A 15,285-nucleotide genomic window follows, 5' to 3' on the forward strand; every position below is an offset into this window, starting at 1 on the left:
AAAACTCGACCCTATCTTGTATTTCCTGGTCGTGGATAAAAACCTTCCCTTGGACAGAACAGTGGTAGTATCCATCATTTTGTTCCTGGAAATCGCCGTGACGAACAATGTCCAACCAACAAATAGACGTTCTATCTACGTCTTCGTCCAGACATAAAGGGTCACGGCCCATGATCTTTCTCAGCGACCTTTCCATATCGTAACTTTTTAGGGTATGTTTCGAAAGATGCTGAGTGAAGGTTTGAGCTGTCTCGAGGACCTCTGCATAATATTGAATTTGATCATACAGATGTGGCTGGAGGCTTTCGAATCGTCGTAGTGGAACAGATCTCTCTGACCCCCAGCTGATGAAATATTCAGCATCATCCATGTTATTCGTCTTGTGCCTTTCCGAAGTCAGTTCAGCACATCATATTGAGTCAATTCTCTCCCGTACAGTACAGTAAGGTGTTTCCTATACTTCTTATTAGGATTCAAGGACTCTCTGGGTACGGGGTATTCAAGTACGACTCTGGTCCAAGGCAAACCCAAAGTTGAGATAGCTGGTGTGAAAAAATAAGAGTCTCAGGGAGAAGGAAAAAACCCAAACAATGTGTTCGAATTTTCCTTATATAGTGTGCACGGCGGCTATTGTTATTAAGTACGCCGTTATACCCTGGTCACTCTGGTAGTGCCTGCATAGGGGAGGCTCGACATGACCATTGATCAACACGTAATAATAAGATAGAGTCGAGTGCGTCGTTTTTGCAATCTCAAAAAATAAAAAGATAATTCCATACCAAGTCGTGGAGGAAGTACCAAGGTGCCCCAACCATTCCAGCCCCATAAACAAAAATCAAGCCCATCACGGGAACAGATAATTTTTGTACAACATATCTAGCGCACGAGTGAGAAGCGCACGAGCGAATATGGACAGGAAATGCGCCACAATTTCTGCCTTGTTCCTGCTGCGGCATGCCCAAAACATCACACTTGTCCTCGTCATCAGGGGTTACCAGGGGTCAGATTTTGGGGGCGAGCGCCAAAAGCTGCTGATCACTACTGCCAATTAATGGCTCGTGTACATCGCCCATTTTGTAGTAAATACGTTTTGTTGTATTTTCTCTCAGTTTCTTTTTAGCACACTCTTTTTCAGTCTTCGTTTTTACCAACAGGGGTGTACACCAGAGGATAGATAGAGATACTCGACCATTTTCACTAAATTTTATATATCCCGGACCTTCTCAGAGTGGGGAATTACGGGTGTCCCTGACTCGTGTAGCTTTCTTAGCGTGGGCTTTTCTTTGTTGTCATAGGGACTTTTTGAAAGCTCTGACACACAATGCGTTGTACATTCAGACCTATCACTTTCTCGGGGCTCTTTTTGTGAGACAGCCATACAATCACCTTTTTCATTAATTTCCACCCCTTTTGTTGACTTTTGCTGGGCATCTAGGCAAAATTTTAAAAAAAATTTACGAGGTGGTTCTAGGAACGTTGAGTAAGTTCGCAATTGTTGAATATCATATCTCCAGGGTATAAATGCACTGTTTCTCCATATGCAGTAGATTTTTTTACCAACAATGATTCTCGAAAATAACGATCCTTGAGGCTAGAAATATATATATCGCAATCATCAAGTCATAAATATTTTCTAATATCGCTCTATTGCAGTAGCTATGACAGCAATTTACTATATACAAATACAGGTAGAGTGGGAAGAAGCGGAGGAAGGATAAAGTTAGGTACCTCTAAAATCGTATGCCAATTATGCCTAGGAGTACACATTAACCATGGCCTGAGACCATGATACTAAGGTATACCTTATGTATGCTTAGCATCGTTGATTGCCCAGAGACCTCTATGGCAAGACCGCCAATTCTCGAAGCATTAACTAACCAAGCCCAGCAAAATAGAGGAAATTCAAAGTAAGGAATCGTGAAAATTTGAGGATATTTTTTAAGCGAACAACTGAGTAGTTTGAAAGCCTTGGAAGACTAGCATGAAACTGTTTTGGCTGCTCGGAACATCCCAGCCGGAATCGGTAACAGTAATATGCGACAGCCGACTTGTCTTGACGGAGGTATCAACCCATGGATTAATTGTTAAGTTCGACATGTAAAGAAAAGTGTTAGATTAGTTGGCGATTTCAACTTGTATGGCCTTTCGGGCTATAGGTTTGCCAAGCATTTGAGCTCCCAAGTATTAAAATGAAACCAACTGGCGAAAAGTAAAACTTAGGAAAGAATTTATTTTCTAGGAAGAGCGGTAAAAGATTCTAGGAACTAGAAAATTGCTTCTACTAAGCCGCTAAAAAATAATTAGCTTGAAGCTATCAGATTTTGAAGTTTAGCCTCACCTGGGCATTGAGAGTTGATTAGTGAGCCGGTGAGTCACGCTCGAAAAAAACTTTGGAAGTCACAACCCTAAAGCTGTATGTATAAAAAGCCTTGCAAGATTCGACTTCATCTTTCAAACAAATTCAAAACATTAATTCAACAATTGAAATCCCCGACAAAATGGCATTGGAATTTACCCTCCCCACGGCCTTGATCCTGATAGACAACCAATCAGCCTTCTGCGATCCGAAGACAATATCCCATTGGGGCACCACCCGGTCCAACCCGAACTATGAATCCAACCTACAAGCACTTCTCTCCGCATTCCGCGCTGCAAGATCTTCATCCTCGACGCCACTAGAGGTGATCCACATCTTTCACTCCTCCACAACCTCGGGATCTCCGCTCCACCCTTCCAGCCCTGGTATCCGTCCTCTAGACTTCGCGACCCCTGCCTCAGATGGATCAGAGCCTATCTTTTGGAAAACTGTCAATTCCTCTTTCATCGGAACTGGCCTCGAGGCGCATTTGCGTGAAAAGGGCGTTCGTCAGCTTATCGTTGCTGGGTTGACGACTGATCATTGTGTTTCCACTACCGTGCGAATGGCGGCTAATTTGGGGGTTGTGGATCGGTATCTTGGGGATGGGCCTGTTCGGTTGAGGTCGGATGGGACTCATGAGAATGAGGTGGAAGTTGATAAGGGGCGTATTGTGCTTGTCGAGGACGCCACGGCTACCTTTGGAAAGGCTGGGATTGATTCGGAGACTATTCAGAAGATTTCTGTTGCTAGTCTCGACGGTGAGTTTGCGGATGTATTTACCACGCAGAAAGTTATCGAGGCCTTGAGCAAACTTCAAAACTAGCGTGGTATTATCTCTTGTATGATAACTTGCAAGCTTGTTTTGAATATTTTGATTCATGATCGAACATACTGTAAACGTCAATGGCTGTACTATGTCTCTGTCTCGGACATCTGTCTGTCAATACTCTCTCTATAAAGAACCCAAACATCTGACGTCCCGAGCTCCCGAGCTCCCGAAGTACGATACGGAACGTGTAATATATCCCGTCACTCGTCTAACCTCCTATCCAAGAATTCAACATCCAGATCATCCAGACAAAAAGCCCAATCTACCTCCTTCTGCTCTTCACCCGGAGCCCGTATAACAATCTCAACCATATTAACTGTTTTCCCCCAGGATCCTCCAAACATTGTGAGATCATAGTACTGCATATCCTGCTGACCTCCTTCACTATAAGCAACCCAAGTATTGTACACATTCTGTGCTTCTGAGTCGCGTATCTCCCATGCAATAATCTCTAAGATTAGTCCACGTGGCACTTCTCCGAGAGGCTTAAAAGAAAGGCCATTAAGGTTGAAAAAGCCCGAAAGGCCTACACTATGCAGTTTGGTTGTGTCGGCTACCCAGCGTGGCCGTGCTTTATAGTCATCCCGGGTGCGGGCATTGAATAGCGCATTTGTCTGGGAAGAAGCACAATCTGTGTCGTGGACTGAGATAGAGCCGAGAGATGCTGCAGCGAGGGTGTTTACAACAGTAAAACTGGTGAAATTCATGTATGAATAAGTGGATATGGTTCCGGTTCCAGTCCTTGCATCAGTTGGCACATCGTCGAACTGGAAACCTGGTTAGAGCTGGCTGGGTTGTTTATAAAGAACCGATATAGCTTACATGGAGAGTGGTACTGTATCTTTGATGGTAGAAACTTGTTTCAGCCAGTAGGTTCTCTTGGGAAATGTCACTGGCGACATTGGCGCTCAACGCCGGTTGGATGTTCTTCGCCTGGCCACCTTTCAGGAGTAACAGTAATCCCGTCAAGGCTAGATTAAGTAAAATTGCCATGATGGGAGGAAATGGATGGACAGATAGCTACGATGCGTGAGTTGACTTGATTACATTTTTACAACTTACCTTCAACCTAAATATTTATGGCGGTCCGATCATCCGCCAGCTGCTGTTCCTGATTGCCCCTTTTGGAAATCACTGGGCGGTGCTTATTCTCCGCCAACATGTAGGTTAGACTTAGTTTAGCTACATTGTCCACTACTATAGTCTATACTAGCCAGTTAGATAGTCAAAGAGAAATCGTGGGCTCAATGAAACTAGATCAATTAGGAAGACTGGGTGGTGCTTATACTCCGCCAACATGAGACCTATTCAGGTTGGTATGAATTAGTATCATCTACCCTAGGGTGTGTGGTCCAGAGTATATAACTCTCTATAGCCCTCTAGTAAATTAACATCTTATACTTCTCACGTATCCAACCATTCTCTCCTATCTTAAATCACTTTCACCAGACTATTACCACTATGAAGACTTTCAACCTCAGTGCAGCCCTCTGCGCTGTCCTGTTTACTCTGCATGCGACGTGTGCATCGGTGTCCTGCTCATCACCCGTCTCAACAGATGCCTGCATCCAGGACTGTGCTTGTACATGCTTGGGATCGAGAGAGACTATTCTGCCACGGTAGTGCTCTTACCTGCCCATCAGCCACCGGTACTATGTGTTATGCTTACTGCGGATGTGCTGCTCGGCTCGAGGGACCGTCGACCAACAACACCACTGCGGATCCAGGCTCTCCAGACAAATCTGACTAGGTGAATTATTATGTTTAATCCTAAGGGACTAAAAAGAATAATAAAGCTAAGATCTTGCTAACGTATTTCACAAGCGAGTGGCCACCACAAGCGAGTGGCCACCCCACCCGAAAACGCGTCCATTAGTTAGCACTTAGTTAATTCAACCACCCACTATGCCACCAATTCGCTCTCAAAACCCCCGAAAATCAACAGAGCAAGAGGGTAGGATCTTATTAGCTATTCAGGCTTTTAAAAATCAAGAAATCAGTAATATTACCCTTACTACGCGTACTTTTAACGTACCGCGTTCGACTCTTCGTCGCCGCCTTAGTGGCATATAAGAACGCGCGATTTCTCGCGCCAACTTATATAAACTCTCTGAAATAGAGGAAGAGTCTCTTCAAAAATGGATACTCTCTATGGATTCCCATAGATCTGCTCCCCGACCCTCTACTATTCGTAAAATAGCGAATCTTCTCCTCGAAAAGCGCGGAACTACCCCAGTTCTTTTAGTCAGCGAAAACTAGGTTACGAACTTCATAAAACGATACCCTATCCTCTCCTCCCGCTTCTCAAGATACTATAATTATAAACGTACGAAATATAAAGACCTAAAAATTATCAAAGAGTAGTTTAATCTTATTTAAAAGACAATCGTTTAATATAGAATCGACCCCGATAATATTTATAACTTTAATAAGACTAGCTTTATAATAGGATTAACAACAACTACGAGGGTTATTATAAAGAGTAAATACTACAGTCGGCGCTCACTTTTATAACTTAGAAATCGCGAGTAGGTAACAGTAATTAAGTATATAAATACTTTAGGGTAGGCACTTCCTCCGTGCGTGATTTTTAAAGGTAAAGTCTTTATTAAATCTTAGTTCAATAGTCTTCCTAGTGATTAACAATTCGAAGTTAGTCCTAATAGTTAGACTTCTAATAAAATTAGACTTTATTAGCTTAAAAAGCTCTTTATTCTAACAACTTCTTTACATATAAAGGGGAGATATTAGCTTCTAGTACTCGATAGTTACAGAAGCTATTTAACCCCAAAATTTGACAAGCTTTATAACGTATTTAGTAAGCGAGCTGGCCATGTAAGCCAGCTGGCCACCCCAAAACACATAGTAAAAGCGATAAATTACAACTTGGTATCTCAACAACCATTATTTTATTTTATCCCCTTATTTCACAATAGTCATTGATAAGTCTAATTAGCGTTCTATCTCAATTTCGAAAACAGCAAAAGGTTATATTATAGTCGTTTCAAAAATTACCGAAAATTACGTTGCCAAAATCTGGATATCTATATACCGCAAGCATAAAGTCTCAAACTTTCCTCAAACTTCCTATAGGTACTAGATATCACCTTAGAAGCATATATCGATAAGGAAAGCCCCATATAGTATACCGTTGTTTAGATACCAAGTTGTAATTTATCGCTTTTACTATGTGTTTTGGGGTGGCCAGCTGGCTTACATGGCCAGCTCGCTTACCGAATATGTTAAAAAGAAATCAGATTATCCTAATCTATATACCTCCATACTCCTCTTACCTTTTATAGCCTCTTAATATTAGCTATTTTACAGTATTAAAACGTGCGTATAGCCGGTTAGTTAAATCAAAAATACAGGTTAGGATAAATTATATTAATAAACTTAACTTCCTCGAAGCGTTCCCCCTTATATGAATTAAAGCTTTTAAAATAGAGACTATTAAAAATAGCTTTAAGGTAGCTAGTTTAGTCCCCTTTAAGCCAGAGAGAGTTATTTTAAAGCTTAATATTCGGCTTCGAACCCTAATACCCCCCCCTAACTAGGGTAGTGATTCCAACCGGAATTTTATACTAAAAATACTAGCTACTAAGAAAGACCTACGTTAGCAGGCTTCGTTAATCAAAGCTCTACTTTGTATAAGATCTCGAAGCCTACTAAGTCCTTCCGATTGTATATTAAATTAACTTATAAAAGGCTTCCGCCTCACAATATAAGGTACTATTTTACTCGCCAAAGAAAATAAGGATTTACGCGCTACTAATAAGAAGTAGAAGTAAAAATGTGCTCGATCCCAAAGGCAAATACCCGCCGAAGAAGGTCTCTTAGTTTAAGAAGCTTCTTAATTAATACCTAAGCCGGTGGAAGCAATTGTAGCACCTATACCCCCGCGACGCAGAAGGCCTTCGCCACCTTTACAGCTAAGAACTAGGGCATTACTAACGTGCAGGCTATGTAAAAATCAGGGTCATAGAAGAGACGTATGTCCAGATAGATGAATAGTTTAGTTAAATTATTTAATGGCGTTATGGTTGAGATAAATGGATTTGAATTTAGCATATAGTGTTGGGGTGGCCACTCGCTTGTGGTGGCCACTCGCTTGTGAAATACGTTAACTTATTCTGTTGTCAGATTTGAATAACCTTTTGTGCTCGCCGGCCCCCTATGGAAGAGACCAAGAGAAACATTGTTGTATCATTTTACAAATGTCGAGGAAAGTGGAAATATTCCTTACAGTGACAATGGAATGGTACATGGGTGACCTGCTTTTCTTTGAACTGTATATAAAATGAGGTCGTTCCACGCCTATTGTAGCAGATTGATAACAGAAGTGTGTCTTACTCTTCTCTTCCTTTCTTACTTTTTTTCTTGAGCTCGATAAGTGATTTTCACTCAAACTGGAAACTGTATTCCTTCCGCACATAGATCAGACTACATAGGCTACCCAAAAGAAGAAGAATGCCATGGAAACACATGGTAGGCTCACCTCTGCTGTCCTCCGCACCGTTTCAAGACGTACTCCAAAAGTCCCACCCTTGCCTTACAGCGATTTTCGTAAACAGCCGCTTAGAACACTCGCACTTTGTTTCTCGGCCCCCGGCACCGTACCCCAACTGCGCTAATCCGGCTGACTGGGACAGATCTGGTGATCTGTCTTGATCATCCCTATCCTTCCCCCTATGCCTTCATCCACAATATCTTACCAAGACTATGTGATACATATTTCAAAAGCTGTTTACTAGACACTGTTTGTTTGCCCGTACCCGAAATATCCTGAACACATAGGATAAATGGTAAGATATAGGGTTAATATATGGGCTAACCGTATCCGGCCTAGGGTTGTCTCACGGCCCCGGGGGCCGAGTGACAAAGTACTTGCACTCGCTACATTCTATATACTACCACTACTTCAGGGAACTCTAAAGCGTACTAGCACTTACTCTACGACTCTATATTTATAAAATATTGTCTCTCTCATCCAATGCATTTGTGTATGGTACATGCATATATAAAAAATACAGAACTATGTGGCGGGTTGCCACTACATGCAAACATAGTAAAACATAGTTGCCGTTGCCGTGGACGAAGATAGACCAGGTCCCAGGGCGCCTCTGGGTCCCAGCCTCCTCGCCTTCAGGCTAAGGTCAACTCTCGCAAATTCCTAAACTCCGATAAATTTTTTTGGATGATTGTTTGTTTTTATGGCCGCAAACACTGCGGACTCTTCTTTCCACTCATCGATGGGGCCCAAGGTTAACCCATCGCACTCATCCTCCACCTCAATTTCCGACACAGTCACTGAGGTTTTCTTATACCTCAGTGCTGTTACCATCCACCGCAGACATCACAAACTCATCGCTCCAGTCATCGACGGGGCCCAAGGTTAACCCATCGCACTCCTCCTCGAAGTCCAACTCACAGTCACTGAGGCTTTATTGTACCTCAGTGCTGCTACCCTCCTCCGCAGACACCACGAACTAGTCACTCCAAACATCGATGGGGCCCAAGGTTAACCCATCGCACTCATCATCATCATTAGAATTCCGACTCACAGCACTGAGGTTTTGTTGTACCTCAGTGCTGTCACCCTCTCCTCTCAATTCACTCCCCCAAACTCCTCATCTTCTCATCCAACCTCTCCATGATCTTTCTTTTGATGTCCGCAGACATCACAAACTCGTCACTCCACTCTTCGATGGGGCCCTGGGTTAACCCATCGCTCTCATCATCCTCACTGAATTCCGACTCACAGTCACCGAGGTCTTCTTGTACCTCAGTGCTGTTACCCTCCTCTTCTGATTCGCTCTCCCCGTCGCTGTCCTCCCTGTATCGTAGCTCCCACTTCTCCCACTCGTCCCACTCGTCCTCTTCATCGTCCTCGATGGTTGGAAGAGGAATGGGCTTGGTGGTATCTCCATCACTAATCGGCCATGCCCACTGGAGCAAAGCATCCATTTTGTCGGCATAGTCCTCCGCATCGAAGTTGATTGCTGGGGTACAGGCCACATTGAGTCGGCCGCCGTCGAAGTACCCATGCAAAATTCGAACTCGAGCATCGGGGAGGAAGGAGATGACCATTGTCTAAATAGAAGTCAGTCAATCATATTCTATCTATAGGGGTAATTAGGCTTGGAAGAGTGTTTAAACTTACCGGGAACTCAAGATGCTTAGGCATATGTCGGTGGTACCTGCCGAATTGGTGCCTGCGGTGTTTGATCCCACCAAGCATCCACCGGACAAGCACGATGAGTTCTCCAGTTGATGGGAGTGTGTCATAATAGCATTTTTCGCTTTTCATGACGACAAGTTGATGGGAGGTTCCGTCAACACTTCTGGCTCCCTTTTCAACGATGAAGCCGTGCTGATCGTTGCTGTTGAAGAGATCTTCATCTTCACGCATGCTATATTTATTAACGATTAGTCTTATTTTGCTTTTTACTAATAAGAGCTTCAGACTCACGAAACTAGCTTCCAGAAGCAGGGCACTTTGTTTCCCCCTGGGGAGTGGCGCATGTAGTTTACAAACGACCGGTAGAGTTCATAGTGCAACTCTCGATGAATGATGTCTTCATCGTCCTTCATCTGCCGAGCCCACGTGAACTGGTCGTCCAGGGGGTCCTCGGGGTCGAGTGCAGTGTTGGCGATTTTGAGGGTGGTTTCGGTGTCGGGTATGAAGAATTCGATGAGGGAGGTGTCCCCAGTCCAGAAATCCATCGAGTGGATATCAATATTGGTAACCTGGTTTGATAGATGACCAGGTTCCATATGGCGGAGCTCATCGTAGAGCTCCCAGAGGCTGCTCTTCTTCTGTTGGAAGAGCCAAAGCCAGAGTGGCATACGGCACATTGTGAAACCACCTGGGGAAGAAGTATGTAGGAGAAAAAGGAATCAGAAGGTGCGGACGACTTGGGGGCTCTTTTATGTTTCCTTTTGATCAAATTCTGGTTCAGCTCCGATGCCCAAGACTATATCAACTATGCCTGAATCGGACTGATTCTAGTGAATAAAGCTTATTTTTCATGGTCAAAGTGCTTCCGATGCCATATAGGGTAGCGGGTTGCCTTCTGCTGAGTGTATTCATATATTCAACAAAATATATAGTTTGTAAATCGGAATATAGAACCACGGTAGACTACATAGAGTTTGTAGTCCGGCTTTCATCCATAGTCAAAGCCAGAGGAGTAGGAGGTACTCTTTGCATTCTTTAAAGGCATGATATATACCTAAACAGGAATAGTAGATAAACTCTGCTATATTGCATCATTTTTAGATAGCTGGTATATGGAATGATAGGAAGAGACTATGAGAAGAAGATAAGGCTTTAGTGGAGAAAGATTGACTATATAGTAAGAAGCAAATGAGGTTGAGGTAAAAGGTATCCTGGTAGTTCATTGATGGAACAAGGCCCCAAGTGTAGGTACCATAGCTTCTTTTATTATATGTAGAGAAGTGATGCTCTGTTTGACGTTTACAGCTTGTATTACTTGAATCCTTAGAGCTATCAACTCAGATCCTTCAACACATGGCCTTGGAAATCATCCTTATCTTTTATGAGCCTTCTGATTATGCTAGTCCAATGAGCAGGTAAAAGTTGCGATCACAATCACAGTGCGTAGTCATGGAAAGATCACGTTAACCGCGTTAGAGAAATGTGATCTGAGGCGTGTTTCTCGAGGCCTAAGTGTACCTGGTAACCTTTCCTTCACAGATGGAAGTTGAAATGTCCGAAAAACCATTGACACATCGAACTAATATTCAAGGAAGGGAACTAAAGACCCATATTCCATCTTCACAGACCAGGATATCCCATTCTAATGAAACTAAAGATTTTCAGTTCTGTTTCACGAAACACCATCATTCTACCTCTCGCTAATACCTGAGAAGGACAAGCATTCAGTGTCCTGCCTATCCACTTGTCATCGTTGTTTGATCAAATCTTAGAGATCCTTCTCTTTCACCCCTTCGTTCAGCACGAATGGTCCACTTGTGATGTTTGCTCGGAGATGTAGTCAGTTCTCAGGCACTTTGGCCGTTGTTCAAATTTGGCAAAAATATGACCGTATGTTTAGGAATGAATTCACGAATAGGCAAGCCTTGTGCCTAAATAAGCCAATATCTAATTCAGATGCAAACGACATACCGATTCTTGTTATGTGACTGTTCAATCAATACTTCTCATTTCCCCGCTTAAAGAATAGGAGCTTCTGCTCCTCTGTGCGATTCATGCTGGTTTCTAGACCGATATGTTCTGCTATGAACGTACATTATGAGGATTAGAATGCATACTAGTTGATATGGATAAGGAGGGACCGCTCAAGAGCCTACTTCGTGGACTTGAAAATGGTTTCCATATATTTCCATATTTCTACCATCTACTCCGCACAAGCAGCACACAGTAATAATTACACGAGCATGATTACTTCAAGGATCTCTAACACAAAGGAGAAAAAGAATACAGGAGCAGTTGGAAAGGAACAGCCCATAGAACCCCCATAGTATGAAATGGCACATATACCTCAGATCCCTAGCTTCAAAACCAGGACAAGACACGCGATGCATCAGATGGAGCGACAAATTTAAACAAGGTCGCGCTTAACGAACTCAGCAAGAAGGGTCTTGCCGAGGGAAGCAGGGCTGCGCTCAACAATGACACCAGCATCGGTAAGAGCGGCGATCTTGGAGTCAGCACCACCCTTACCACCGCTGACGATGGCACCGGCGTGACCCATGCGGCGGCCGGGGGGAGCGGAGATACCGGCAATGAAAGAGACGGCGGGCTTGTTGTGGATGTTGTTGGCCTTGAAGAACTCGGCGGCATCCTCCTCGGCGGAACCACCAATCTCACCGATCATGATGATACCGTCGGTCTCGGGGTCCTCGAGGAAGACCTTAAGGCAGTCGATGAAGTTGGTGCCGGAGAAGGGATCACCACCGATACCGACGACGAGAGACTGACCAAGTCCAGCGAGGGTGGTCTGGTTGACGGCCTCGTAGGTGAGAGTACCGGAACGGGAGACAATACCGACACGACCGCGCTTGTGGATGAAGCCGGGCATGATACCGATCTTGCATTGACCCTGTAAACGTGATGTGTGAGTATTTGACGCGTAAGAATTGCAGGAAGTCGGAGTGGTAGCTTACGGGAGCGATGATACCGGGGCAGTTAGGACCGATCAGGCGGGTCTTGTTCTGGGTCTTGAGAATGTCGGTGATGCGGACCATGTCTACATAGAATCAATTAGTTCGCGCGCTTCAATTGGTGGTCGATCGATATGTACCGTGCTGAGGGATACCCTCGGTAATGCTGTTGAACGAGAAGCTGTCAGACAAAGTTCTTTGCAGGGGGGAGCTCCATTTGACACGTACCAGACAACCAGGCCCATCTCAGCAGCGATGGCCTCCTCGATACCGGCAGCGGCAAGGGGAGGACTGAATTGCAATTAGCATTGTTTTGCGGATTCGAGAAAATAGTGATAATCATACGGAACGAAGATAGCGGAAGCTGTAGCACCGGTCTCCTTCACGGCATCGCGAACGCTGCCGAAAACGGGACGGTCAAGGTGCATGGAGCCGGCCTTCTTGGGGTTGGTACCACCGACGACATTTGTGCCTGTCCTGTGTAAGCTATTGTTTAGATGCGATCACAAAATAAATATTTACCGTAGGCGATGGCCTGCTCAGCGTGGAAGCTATATCAAGGTCAATTGTCAGCATCCTGCGCGTATAATAATAAGAGCGCAATGATTGCACTTACGTTCCCTGCTTTCCAGTGAAACCCTGGAAGAGGACGCGGGTGTCCTTGTTGATCTTGAGGTTGTTCAAGGTCTCGTTGTAGGCAGAGGTGGCCTGAGTCCGACGCTGGGTGGCACCGACATTGCGAAGGGCCGAGAGGGTGTTACGGCGGAAGGCCTGCATTGCTGCAAGATATGTATGTTTTGAGGGGAGAGGTGAAGTTGAGGGAAGAAAAGGACGGGATAAAGGGCAAGGTGTTCGGGATACGTACCCGGGAGTTTTCGCTCGGGATAATTATTTTACTTAAGCAGAAACTCAAATCGGGCGCAAGCCTCAGTGACCACATTTTTTTGATATCAACCTCCACCCCCACTAAACAAGCAACTTCTCATTTTTTTGGTTAACTGACCCGCTTAAGGGTGTTAATCTCTTCATCATGGCTACCATGACTATGACCTCGCAAGAAATTAAAAGGGCCGCCAAGAAGAATGCAAAGAACGTCCCGGAGAACGAGCGATTCATGCGAGCATGCTCTGATATCGCAAATGCCCTCATTCAAGATTACGAGTCGCACAGGGACTCTACCAAGCCCAAGAAGGATCTTAATCTTAACAAGTTGCGGGCGACCTTTTCAAAGAAGCACAGCTTGTCCAGTTCGCCACCACTGACTGCCATTATCGCGGCAGTACCTGAGCACTACAAGAAATATATCCTGCCGAAACTTATTGCGAAGCCGATCCGTACGTTTATATATTATAAGTGGGGAGTAATGGACTATCGCTAACCTCGTTCATAGGAACCTCCTCTGGTATCGCCGTGGTGGCGGTTATGTGCAAACCCCATCGATGCCCCCACATCGCCTATACCGGTAACATCTGTGTCTATTGCCCTGGTGGCCCCGATTCCGACTTCGAATACTCGACTCAATCATATACTGGATATGAACCGACTTCGATGCGAGCGATCCGCGCTCGTTACGATCCGTTTGAGCAGGCGCGAGGACGTGTGGATCAAATCAAAGCTCTTGGCCATAGTGTGGACAAGGTGGAATATATTATCATGGGCGGAACTTTCATGTCGCTACCAGAAGATTACCGGGACAGCTTTATCTCCCAGCTTCACAACGCGCTGAGCGGATACCAAACGGACAATGTTGACGAGGCGGTGCTGGCTGGCGAAATGAGCAACGTCAAGTGTGTGGGTATCACAATCGAAACCCGGCCAGATTACTGTCTAGATACACATCTGAGCAGCATGCTCCGCTACGGTTGCACACGGTTGGAAATCGGTGTGCAGAGTCTGTACGAGGACGTTGCGCGAGACACCAATCGCGGCCACACCGTAGCAGCAGTAGCTGAGACGTTCAAACTTGCAAAGGATGCCGGTTTCAAGGTCGTCAGCCACATGATGCCTGATCTGCCAAACGTTGGAATGGAGCGCGATCTCTTCCAGTTCCAGGAGTACTTCGAGAACCCCAACTTCCGTACCGACGGTCTCAAACTCTACCCCACACTTGTCATCCGAGGCACCGGTCTCTACGAACTGTGGCGCACTGGCCGTTACAAGAACTACACCCCCAACGCACTTATCGACCTTGTCGCACGAATTCTCGCCCTGGTTCCCCCCTGGACCCGTATCTACCGAGTCCAGCGCGATATCCCCATGCCACTTGTTACCTCCGGTGTGGAGAACGGAAACCTGCGCGAACTAGCGTTGGCGCGTATGAAGGACTTCGGCACAACCTGCCGTGATGTCCGCACGCGAGAAGTCGGTATCAATGAAGTCAAGAACAAGATCCGTCCTTCGCAGATTGAGTTGATCCGTCGTGATTACGCTGCCAATGGCGGCTGGGAGACTTTCTTGGCATACGAAGACCCGAAGCAGGATATCCTCATTGGATTGCTTCGTTTGCGCAAGTGTAGTGAGACTCACACCTTCCGTCCTGAGTTCACCGGCCAGCAGACAAGTATTGTCCGCGAGCTTCACGTTTACGGTTCGGCCGTGCCACTCCACGGACGTGATGCCCGCAAGTTCCAACACCGTGGCTTCGGAACTTTGTTGATGGAGGAGGCAGAGCGTATTGCCCGTGAGGAGCACGGTAGTCGCAAGATCAGTGTTATCTCAGGTGTGGGTGTGCGTAGCTACTATGCTCGTCTCGGATACTTCCTTGATGGCCCTTACATGTCCAAGATGTTGGATCCATGGGAGGACGAGGAGTAACAACCTGGAAAACAAAGAAAAAAGCAAAAAACGCAAAAAAAAAGGAATCCGAGTATCCAAATGATGCTTGGTATCTGATTCTGCATCCACGGCGTTGGCGGTCTCATCAAAACTTGATTTTCTTATCAACGAA

General features: G+C 45.2%; 5 protein-coding genes across 5 annotated transcripts; 2 read left to right on the forward strand and 3 right to left on the reverse strand.

Annotated features, from left to right (window-relative positions):
* Positions 1–2,498: 2,498 nt before the first annotated feature.
* PGRI_061660 (putative isochorismatase family hydrolase) lies at positions 2,499–3,182 on the forward strand (the record flags this gene model as incomplete). The annotated part of the gene is made up of 1 exon (XM_040793880.1): positions 2,499–3,182. One exon carries the CDS (start codon positions 2,499–2,501, stop codon positions 3,180–3,182), a length of 684 nt encoding a protein of 227 aa, XP_040648735.1.
* A 206-nt stretch (positions 3,183–3,388) lies between these two features.
* On the reverse strand, positions 3,389–4,181 carry PGRI_061670 (uncharacterized protein; the record flags this gene model as incomplete). The annotated part of the gene is made up of 2 exons (XM_040793881.1): positions 3,389–3,955; positions 4,011–4,181. The coding sequence occupies 2 exons, from the start codon at positions 4,179–4,181 to the stop codon at positions 3,389–3,391; spliced, it is 738 nt and encodes a 245-aa protein (XP_040648736.1).
* A 4,620-nt stretch (positions 4,182–8,801) lies between these two features.
* Positions 8,802–10,046, reverse strand: PGRI_061680 (uncharacterized protein; the record flags this gene model as incomplete). The annotated part of the gene is made up of 3 exons (XM_040793882.1): positions 8,802–9,281; positions 9,352–9,601; positions 9,661–10,046. The coding sequence occupies 3 exons, from the start codon at positions 10,044–10,046 to the stop codon at positions 8,802–8,804; spliced, it is 1,116 nt and encodes a 371-aa protein (XP_040648737.1).
* Positions 10,047–11,776: 1,730 nt separating this feature from the next.
* PGRI_061690 (succinate--CoA ligase (GDP-forming) subunit alpha) lies at positions 11,777–13,115 on the reverse strand (the record flags this gene model as incomplete). Its single annotated transcript, XM_040793883.1, has 7 exons — positions 11,777–12,277; positions 12,342–12,424; positions 12,479–12,504; positions 12,567–12,629; positions 12,684–12,810; positions 12,861–12,889; positions 12,955–13,115. The coding sequence occupies 7 exons, from the start codon at positions 13,113–13,115 to the stop codon at positions 11,777–11,779; spliced, it is 990 nt and encodes a 329-aa protein (XP_040648738.1).
* Positions 13,116–13,368: 253 nt separating this feature from the next.
* Positions 13,369–15,152, forward strand: PGRI_061700 (Elongator subunit ELP3; the record flags this gene model as incomplete). The annotated part of the gene is made up of 2 exons (XM_040793884.1): positions 13,369–13,672; positions 13,729–15,152. 2 exons carry the CDS (start codon positions 13,369–13,371, stop codon positions 15,150–15,152), a joined length of 1,728 nt encoding a protein of 575 aa, XP_040648739.1.
* Positions 15,153–15,285: the final 133 nt, after the last annotated feature.

Source organism: Penicillium griseofulvum, assembly GCF_001561935.1.
Source record: "Penicillium griseofulvum strain PG3 chromosome Unknown contig_95, whole genome shotgun sequence".
In the NCBI taxonomy this organism is placed as follows: Eukaryota; Fungi; Ascomycota; class Eurotiomycetes; order Eurotiales; family Aspergillaceae; genus Penicillium; species Penicillium griseofulvum.